Genomic DNA, 10,038 nt, shown 5'->3' on the forward strand with positions numbered 1-10,038 from the left:
AGGGTTTAGAAATAGTATATAGGCTTAACTAAATAAGCTTAAAACCTGATGGTTGTAAATATTACTTGACCAGTATTGAAAAACTTCTCTAATTATTTTTACTTGACCAGTATTGATTGTTCTATGAATTACCTTAATAGAACAATCTGATTCTTTTAGCTTAATTATTCAGCATAAGCAAAAATTTCTGATGGTTGTAAATATTCAAAATTAATGGTATTAATTAATAGTCCTCTGCTTCACAAAAAATTGGAGCAGAGCTTAGCTCAAATTTTACAATAGTTTTAGTAGACTTTACCAATGTTTTTGTAGATTTTTGCCGTTATTTTGACTGACATTTGTTTTTGGCAAAGCTACACACAATAGTATAACAAAGAAAACAGTTGGTAAAGAATCTAAAGATTGTCTTTGCAATATTTGGGGTTAAAATTTAATACCATTTAATGATTTTGTAACGTCCGTCAACGATATTTTACTCGCACTTCAATTTTAAAAAAGGTTTTGGTAACATCAGAGAGAATACCTCTTGTTTCCTGTGCAGTGCGCAGCAAGAAACGAGAAACCATCTCTTTTTCTCTTGTTCCTACTCGACTGCTGTTTGGACATGCCTCACCTCGAAACTGCTTGTCCACAATTTCTCGACAGATTGGACAACAAACTTGGCTTTGCTCACAGACACTACCTTGGGGAAAGAGACTCTGTTTTTACTCCGGTATGCTTTCCAAGCCTCAATCCATTCCCTATGGAAAGAGCGAAACAATCGTAGACATGGTGAGACACTAGTACCTTCAGCACTGCTTCTAAAACGTCTTGATCGACTGGTTCGCAACCGATTACTCTCACTCCATGATAACGGCAACTTCTCCAACCACATGGTTAAATGGCTGGCAACATGTTAACTCGCGATCACAAACTTCTCTTCTTAGATTGTAGTTCTGTTTACTCTAATAATAGTATGAAGTCGTTTTAATAATTGACGTATTATGGGACGACATAAATTTTCTTTGCGACATTTAGAAAATTGACGCTTTAATTCACGTCGAAAATTCTAACGTCACTTTTTCTTTTGTTTTTAACATTGTCTGTAAAACAACACAACCTATCTGATTACCATTTGTACAGTTGTTTTTGTTTTCTTCTTTAATTAAATTAATTGTAACAAAAAAATACAAAACGACAACCGAAATTTTAATAAGAGACAAAATATAATTGTCTTAAGAAAATACAAAATCTTAGAACATGAAGGGTATATAGCTTACTCTTATTTATGTTCGTTCTCTACATAGATTATGTTTCCACTGCTGAGCTAAGGCTCAACAACAAACAAGTCAAACAACGGGCGTGACGGGTCTGATAACACATAAATGGGTAGCCTGTTCAATATATTTTTTTCTGAGTTTATGATTTTTTGCAAAACGATATTGTTGAGTTTAAGGTTGTTCTTTAAACGGAGTTTAGGGTTGTTCTTTAAACGGAGTTTAGGGTTGTTCTTTAAACGATGACCTCGCTGCCTCTATCTCCCATCACCGCCTCATCATACGAGCCTCGTCTCTTCTTCCATGTTTCTTACTTCATCAACTCCGTTTTGAATTTTCAAGTTTTCATATTCTTAGTAGACCTACTTTTGCAGATCTTTGAGAAGACTCACGAAATTGGAATCTAACTCAGATGATAGACATAGCCGAGTAAGAGTACGTCGGAGATTGAAGACGGTTGTGCGGAGGTGATGATGGTGGTGGTGAGTATTCAAAACTGAATTTAATTAATTATTTAATTAAAAAATAAATAAATACCAATATTAATTGGGAAATCCATTAACGAAATGGGTCAATATAAATTTAAGGGGTGTTAAAAAAACAATTGAGCCGAGTGCAATTAAACTAATATAACAAACGTGAATTACTAATCTAATCTAATTTATCTACTCTTGGCCATCTAATTTATCGACTGGTTGGGAAGTTAAATCTGATCTCTTTCCATACTTCACAAGCAGCAGCTAGTTCAGGACTCTATTTGCAAGCTTCACGGATAATTTCATTACCCTCGACTGCAAGATCACGTCCCTCATTACGAGCTTGTACACATGCTTCCAGAGCTACTCGGTTAGCTACGACATCCGGTGCATTTCCCCAAGGGTGGCCTAAAGTTCCTCCACCGAATTGTTGAGTTTTATGGTGGTGAGCTCAACGGAGTGAGTTATAGTGATCCCGCAACTGTGAAAAAATATGCTAGACGGGCATCGACATATTATATTGTTTTAGCTCGGTAGAAACCAAATACTTCTCCTAAGGATTCCGTTAAATAGAAATAAAGAACGAAGTAACTAGAAAGATAAGCTTAAACCGGTACATAACATGATTTTTTTTACGTTAAACAAGCAGGGTCTAAAAGGACCGAGTCTAAACAGGCCGAGTCTACCCTTAGGCGTCATAATTAATAAGAAGTTAAAACACAAAAAATTAATGAAATATAATTTTATTTTTGATAATTTGCTCATTTTTTACATTAGATGAGTATTGACCAGTGGTACATCACGAGATAATATTTTGTATATACAATTATAAAATAATTGATATTCATCATTTTTAACAAAATATTAAAGTTTTAAATATATTTTATTCTATTTGCAAAAATTTACAATATCAATTATTAAATAATTAGGTATTGAGTTTGAAAGAACTATAAGTATATATTTTTTTGTTACTAATAATACAGTGAATAAGTAATTTTATTTAATTTTAATATATATATATATATATATCATTTAACTAAAAATTTTAAATAATTTCAGTTTTAAGTTATAATTTTGGATTAAATGATTAGAATCTTGATGAATATTAGAACATTTATTAATTATCATATTAATGTTAATGATAGAAATTAAAAATATTATGATATTGATGAATGAACATATATAAAGAAAACAATTATAATTAAGTATTTGAATCGTTGAATCAGATATATATTTCATTTTTGATTTAATTCATAAAAATAACACAAAAATATACTTCAAAAACGTTAAAATAGATATCTCGTAGTAGATTTGGTTAGTTTTTAAGGACTCTGAGTAAATTTAAATTCCTTGTTTTTCTATCAAAAATAAAGAAAAAATAAAAATAAATAAAAAATAAAGAATAGTGCAATTAGAAGTGTCAAAATGGGTCAAATTTAATGGATCAACTCAACTCAAATCAACCCATGAACCCTAATGAGTTAAAAAAAATTTACCCTAATGAGTTCATGGATAAAATGAGTTAGTGGGTCAATTGGTTTAGTGAATCAAATGAATTGAGTTGTAATGGGTAATGGTTTAACCATTTAATCCATCAATTCTACTTTGAGTGAGTCAAATTAACTCAAAATATTTAAACCGGTTTAATATAACCAAAAATCCGTAAACCAATCAAATGTAAAAACCGATTAATGCTTCTCCCAAAATAGCTTCGTGAGAAGAAAAATAGAATTTGGATGGGTCATCGCCGGAGTGAACCAAGCAGCTGGCTCGCTCTTCTCATCTTTGCCGGAGTTCAGGTCTCTCTCTCTCATATGGTTCTATCTCATGGGTTTTGATTTTTTGTGGGTTGTATTTGATATCTTAGAAACAATTAACTTAAGTGACTTGTGTATTGATTTGCGATTCTTGGTGTTTGTGTATCTATGTGATTTGGGTTGTTAAACAAAAAATTATAGTGACTGATTTGGGGATGTGAATAACTTAGATTACAATATAATTTATTATAATCTGATTCTCGATTAAAGTATCTATTTGGGTTGTTCTCTTGATTTTGTGTATCTTTTGTTTAGAACACTTTTTCATATTCATTCTAAGAAGAGTCTTATTTGTTTTGTCTATTTTTCAAGGTGGGGGTGGTGGGCAAACTTCAACAGATACATCACAATCTAAAAGTCTACTCCGATCATAGTCAATCTTTCTTGTTTTGTTTTGTTTCCTGTTTGTGTTTTGCGTGTGAGTGAATAAAGAACAAAGCAGAGGACATATATGATGTAGTTCCAGTTTAATTTTAACGTATGAACTCACTAACATGGTTAACCATTTAACTCATTAGAACAAATGAGTTCATAGGTTGACCCAACTCATTTATCTAACCTATGAACTCATTTGTTCTAAACTCATTGGGTAATGAGTTGAACTGAGTTGAGTTAATCATTTTGACATTCCTAAGTGCAATAATAAACAAGAAGAGAATTAGTTAGAAATATCATTTTTGATATACCCCTCTTCAAAAATACATTTTTTGGTCATTTTTATTTTTGTCTTCCTTTAATTTTTAATGACTATTTTATCCTTACATGAAAAATATTTTAATCAATAAAATAAAAAACAAAATTTTCTCGCCAAAACAAGTTCCGACATATTTTTTGGTCATTTTTATTTTTGACAAAATAGAAAGTTACACAAAATAGTGAATCAAATCAAAACTCATTGAAACGAGAGGTGGACAAAAGGGGTTGAATTGAACCTAAACTTTTATTTGGTTTCAGTTTAATTTTTTTCTTTTTTTTTTGTTTTTTTTTTTTGTTTTTTTTTGTTTTTTTTTTTATAGTCACAATGAACAAATCTAATATCATACCACATTTACAAATACTAAAACCAAATAATTTGTTTGGATTAACATTTTTTTCAGAGTAGATTTTTATGACCAAAACTGAATTATAAAGCGTATTATAAGATCGAAACAAAATTTGACAAAGTTCCATAAAAAAAAAAAAATGGTTAAGCTTTCCCATTAGATAAACCAACCTTAGCCATAAGACCATCAATAAACAAACCCAAGTTCATCTCAGAGGATGATCCACTGTTTTTCACCGCACCTTCCAAACTCATTTTCACCCGTCCGATCTTCTCCTTAGAAACCCCACACATCAAACGGTTAATATTCCTCCCAACCTCATCTCTCCCGAAATCACTCCGATCTTCACAAAGATTGATCCCAATCTCCCAATCATCAACCACAAGCTTCCTATTCGTAACCTGATCAGTCAACAGCGGGAAACACAACACAGGAACCTCACACCAAATCGTCTCCAGTATCGAGTTCCAACCACAATGTGTTAAAAAACCACCAACACTCTCATGTGACAGAACAGTCATCTGACAACACCATGGTATCACAATCCCACGGTCTCCAGCTTCTGTCTGGAACCCTTCCGGTAATGGGTTTGTCTCGTCTGAACTAACAATGTCTGGTCTAACCACCCAAACGAAATTGACTTTGCTCTGTAATATCCCGTGAGCTATCTCGACAAGATCCTTTTTGGTCACGTGAGCGTAACTACCGAATGAGACGTAAAGGACTGAGCTTTTTGGTTTAGCGTTGAGCCATTGTGTGCAATCTGATTCAGACCAGAGTGATGTTGCGACCGAAGAACCTGACTGGAGATTGAACGGGATGATTGGTCCGACTGCGTAAAATGGGATCTTTGAGTTGAGTGCTTTGATTGTTTTGTCTTCGAATTGTTGGATCGTGTTGCAGAGTACAAAGTCGACTTTTTTAACGTCTTCGAATGCTTTGAAGATGATTTGATGAACTACTGAAGAAGTATCTGTTTCTTGAAGATACGACGCCGTGTCTTTTGGGTTTATCGCGGCGACTCCGGGAATGTAGTCTATCAGATCCTCGCGGGTTTCTGTATCAGGAAAAATAGTTACGGGGTAGATTTAGATAATTAAGAATATGTTAGGACGAGTTTGGTAAATTAGAAAAAGGAATAGATCAAAGGTGGTAATTTAATATGGACCCCCTGACATTAATTCACATGCATCATTACATGACAAAAGTAAAGTCCCTACGCTTTTTTGTTAAGTCCCTACTGGCTTTTATTATATTTTTCACCATATTTATATCGTTACGATTATTGATTTTTGTTTGTTTTTGTTTTTCCTTTTTGGTCGGCAAATCGTAAAACAGGAGTATTTTAAATAATTCACCGAAAAAGGAGTATTTAAATAAATAATTTCATTTGATTTTTGGAAAATTTTAACGATTTGAATTTTTTTAATGATTATGGTAGTAAAATTGTTTGAAAAAGAGAAGGTTTAATATACTTTTTTGGTACCAAAGGCGATAACATATAGTTTAATGAAATATTTGGTACAATTTGTGTGGTATCATGTTACTTTTCTGATATCATAATGTGATTTCATATATAATCGTGCAGTTAATCATTTGAGTTTAGGGTAATACTTTAATCTAGCAAAAAAATATTTACGTAAAAAACAAATTCATTGACCTAACTAATAAAAAATGTCAGGTTGTAATTAATGTGTCTAAATGATCTTTCATAGTTTTTTACACAACAAAATAACCTTTTTTATAAAATGTTTTTTTTGGGGGGTTAAAACAATAAAATGTTTTAGAAAACCTATATAGTAAGAAGAATCATACACCAAAAAAGAAAGAAGAGGTTGTGTACAAGCTGTCTACATGATAAAAGTAATCACTCAATAATAACAGAATATTCGAATACTAGTCACCAGATCGGTAAACATGCAATGAAATGCTCACCAATTATTATTATCTTGCATTTCAATTTAATTATAGACGTTGACAAGACCCAAAAGAACATGTTTCGTGAAATTTGAAAGATCTACCCGTTACTATCAATGAAACAAAATAGGAGCAGGAAACAAATCTTAATCAAAAAAAAAAAAACAAATAGGAAACAACTAAAAATGAGGCATAAAAAAATTAAAAAATGTAAAATTAAAGAAGAAGAAGATGATAATTAGTAAGCTACCTTGAGCACCAAAATGGCCATGAACCCGAAGCAGATCCAGATGGTAATAAAGCGAGAAAACTAAAGCAGCTTCGGTCCAAAACGAGACACAAACCAAACCAAACTTCCTCGCAACCACCGACGGCCACACAAAGAACGTGTCGGCGATCATCACATTCACACCGCTGTCTCCTCCGACAAGACTCGCCACAAGCTCTTCCACATGCGCGTAGAACACGTACAACAGAGACGACTGGTACGTGTCATGGTTCAACGACCGGTCAAACCCCACCGGTAAACCATCGGAAACCGTCGCGTACCTTATGTCAAGGCCAGACTCAGACCTAACTCCGGCGAAAATATCTCCATCGGAGCCGTTTGTGATCTGGTGGTGGATGTAATGAGTGTTGACGAATGTGACGGTGATCCCTTGTGACGCTAGCTTGATGGCTAACTGTACAAACGGGTTTACATGTCCTTGAAACGGATATGGGATCAGGAGAGCATGAAGATTATGATGATTATGATTTTTAGGGTTTTTAACGTCCGCCATTAAAATGGGTTTTTGTGGTGATGAGGAAGATGAAGAAATGAGAGAAATCTAAAGGTTATATTTTTTGTTTTTGTTTTTTTTTGGGTTTTGGATTAAAATAAAAAAAGAGAGAGGAATCTGTCATTAAGAAAAAGAAAAAACATATGGGGCAAGTTGGGGGAATAAATGAATGACTTTGCATTGATTCGCGGAAATAGCCATAGAAGTGGATGGTTAGTGGCATTTCTATGCATTTAATTTTATTTTCTTTGATTTTGATAATATAATATAATTTATTTATTTTTTGTTCCTTAAAAAAAATATCTTTCATCTAAAATCCAGTAAGATGTCATGGAGAGAATCTAGTTCCAGTAAAAGGTTATGACCATGTGGATTTAGTGTTGCTTAGTCAAAAATTCAAAATGGTTGGTTTGTCAATTTATATTCTCCTAATCGTATACGAGAAAGACAAAGGCAAATATATTCATTTATGTAGAAGAAAAAGAAAGATGAGTAATTTTCACCCCCCCCCCCCCCCCCCTTTTTATTATATATGAAATAAGGATTTTGTGACCCCCCCTTCTATTATATATGAAATAAGGATTTTGTGACTAATATAAATTTAAGAACACAACTTTATATATTCATATATTTTCTAGAGTAATTTAATTAAGAGAATATGCAGTACATAACACAAAAACAAAAAAATATTAAGTAAATACCATTGAAGAACAGTATCTTGCATTGGCGGATTTAGAAAAAAAATTTAGCCGGAGCAAATTTTAACTGAAACGGAAAAAAAATTCTATAAGAATTCAAGTTTTTTGGTGAAAAATATAATTCAAATTTTATTTAAGAAAGACAACCCATTTAAAAAATTTCGTTAATTTTTTAAGTAACACAATGCTATTAAAAGTATACGGGATTGTAATATTGGTAAAATAAATAGACAAATTGGACTTTTAACTTGGGTTTGTATAGATTGGAAGACGCATTTGATGTCAAAAACATGTGAATATAGAAAAAACTGAGTAACAGGGGCAAAAAAACATTTATTACCAGGGGCATAATTTAAAACTGTTATAAAATAGCATTAGTTTAAAAAAATTTGACAGTGGCAACTCTCCCTACTCTAACGTGGATCCGCCCTTGGTATCTTGTCGGGAGGACAAAAAAAAAATACTATAGTATCCCTTATGTTATCTTCTTCTACCATTTAATTCTCTCTCATCCAAAAACAGTATCTCATTCAACTTGCCGGAGTATTGATAGCTTCCTCTCCTTCGGAACAACCACCACCTCCAAAATTGAGATCCTTATTTTTTTTGTTATGTCTTTCGTATACCAAGATTCCCACCACCGTCATCTCCGTATCCACAGTCACCACCACCATAACCATATACCTAGCGATGACCACCACCACCACTAAATCTCTAATCTCTATTGTGCCTTTCATAGTTTCGTATCCAAAATCACTACCACCAAACATAACCTTTTTTACCGCGGTGGTTGGACATGTTTTCTTAAAAACTTTCATGGATTTTGTTCTAATCTCATGTTTTCATTACAAAATACCATGTTGTTGTTATGGTTGACATGTATTTATTTTGTTAAAACATTGTATTTTTAAATAACAATGTATTTCTTACAGATGATGTGCTTTTTTAAAACATAATTCATGTTTTTTTAATAAACCACATTAACTTCTCTCTCATTGTGTCTTATGTTTTCGTTACATATACTATATGTTGTTGTTATGTTTAACATATATTTTCTTATAAAACATTGTATTTTAAAAAATAACATTGTATATTTTTTTGAATGATGTGTTTTTAAACATAATTCATGTTTTTTTTCCAAAATCACATAACCTTTCTCTCTCATTATCTTCGGATATTTGCTTTCTCCATTTCTGTATCTACAGTCACCGCCGTTGTACCCATATTTTTTCCGACAACCACCATCTCCATTATGCTTGTTTGCATCCCATGAACACCATATTTGTATTCACAATCAATACATCTATTTCTTTCACTCTCGCCAAACCTCTTCTCTTTTTCACTCTCTCTCTTTATCTCCAGATGGCTTCTCTCTCTATCTCTCTCGCTATTGCCAAACACTGATTTCTTTTCATCGGATTTTACGCCAGAATTTTAGTTGGAATAATCTCGCCGATCATATCATATGAAACCTCAACTATTGTCAAGGATGGTTCATCTTGTAAAAACATTTAAGAGGAGGGATATTTTGGTATTAATCCTACTCCATAAAATGCTATTTACCCACAAAATCTAACAATGTGGTATTCTCTTAATTCTTTTTCGGTCAAGTGGTATATAGCAATATTACCCTTTAATTAATTCTGAATGTATACAAGAAAGGAAAAACGTATACCTAAACTTTTTTATGAAGCACAAAAATATATCAAACCCAAATCTAGAAGATAATCGGAGGAATATTTTGTTTGACAAAAGTTTGAAGTTTAGCAATGTATCCAAACAATAGATTGATGTGCAACGAAGGTAATAGGGAATAAAACAAATTTATCTGGAAATAAAATAGATTTATTTAGTAGATTTACGAATGAATTAACTTTTCAACCATCAAAATTAATTCTGAACAATCCATTCAATTTGGTGAGACAATATGATAGAGATGACACATAGTAGCGCGCTTTCATAAAAATATTTGGTTACTTAATAATAGGATTCTCAGGACTAAAGCATGAAATCCAATTATCATTCAAAACTGTGATTGAATGCCCTGAA

General features: G+C 32.4%; 1 protein-coding gene across 1 annotated transcript; it reads right to left on the reverse strand.

The window, feature by feature from the left end:
• Positions 1-4,652: 4,652 nt before the first annotated feature.
• Positions 4,653-7,565, reverse strand: LOC104700740 (UDP-glycosyltransferase 86A2). Its single transcript, XM_010416303.3, has 2 exons — positions 6,760-7,565; positions 4,653-5,649 (listed from the first exon to the last, which is right to left on the reverse strand). Exons 1-2 carry the CDS (start codon positions 7,289-7,291, stop codon positions 4,736-4,738), a joined length of 1,446 nt encoding a protein of 481 aa, XP_010414605.1. The 5' UTR covers positions 7,292-7,565; the 3' UTR covers positions 4,653-4,735.
• Positions 7,566-10,038: the final 2,473 nt, after the last annotated feature.

The sequence above is a fragment of the Camelina sativa genome, chromosome 7, assembly GCF_030686135.1.
Source record: "Camelina sativa cultivar CO46 ecotype springtype chromosome 7, ASM3068613v1".
NCBI classification, from domain to species: domain Eukaryota; kingdom Viridiplantae; phylum Streptophyta; class Magnoliopsida; order Brassicales; family Brassicaceae; genus Camelina; species Camelina sativa.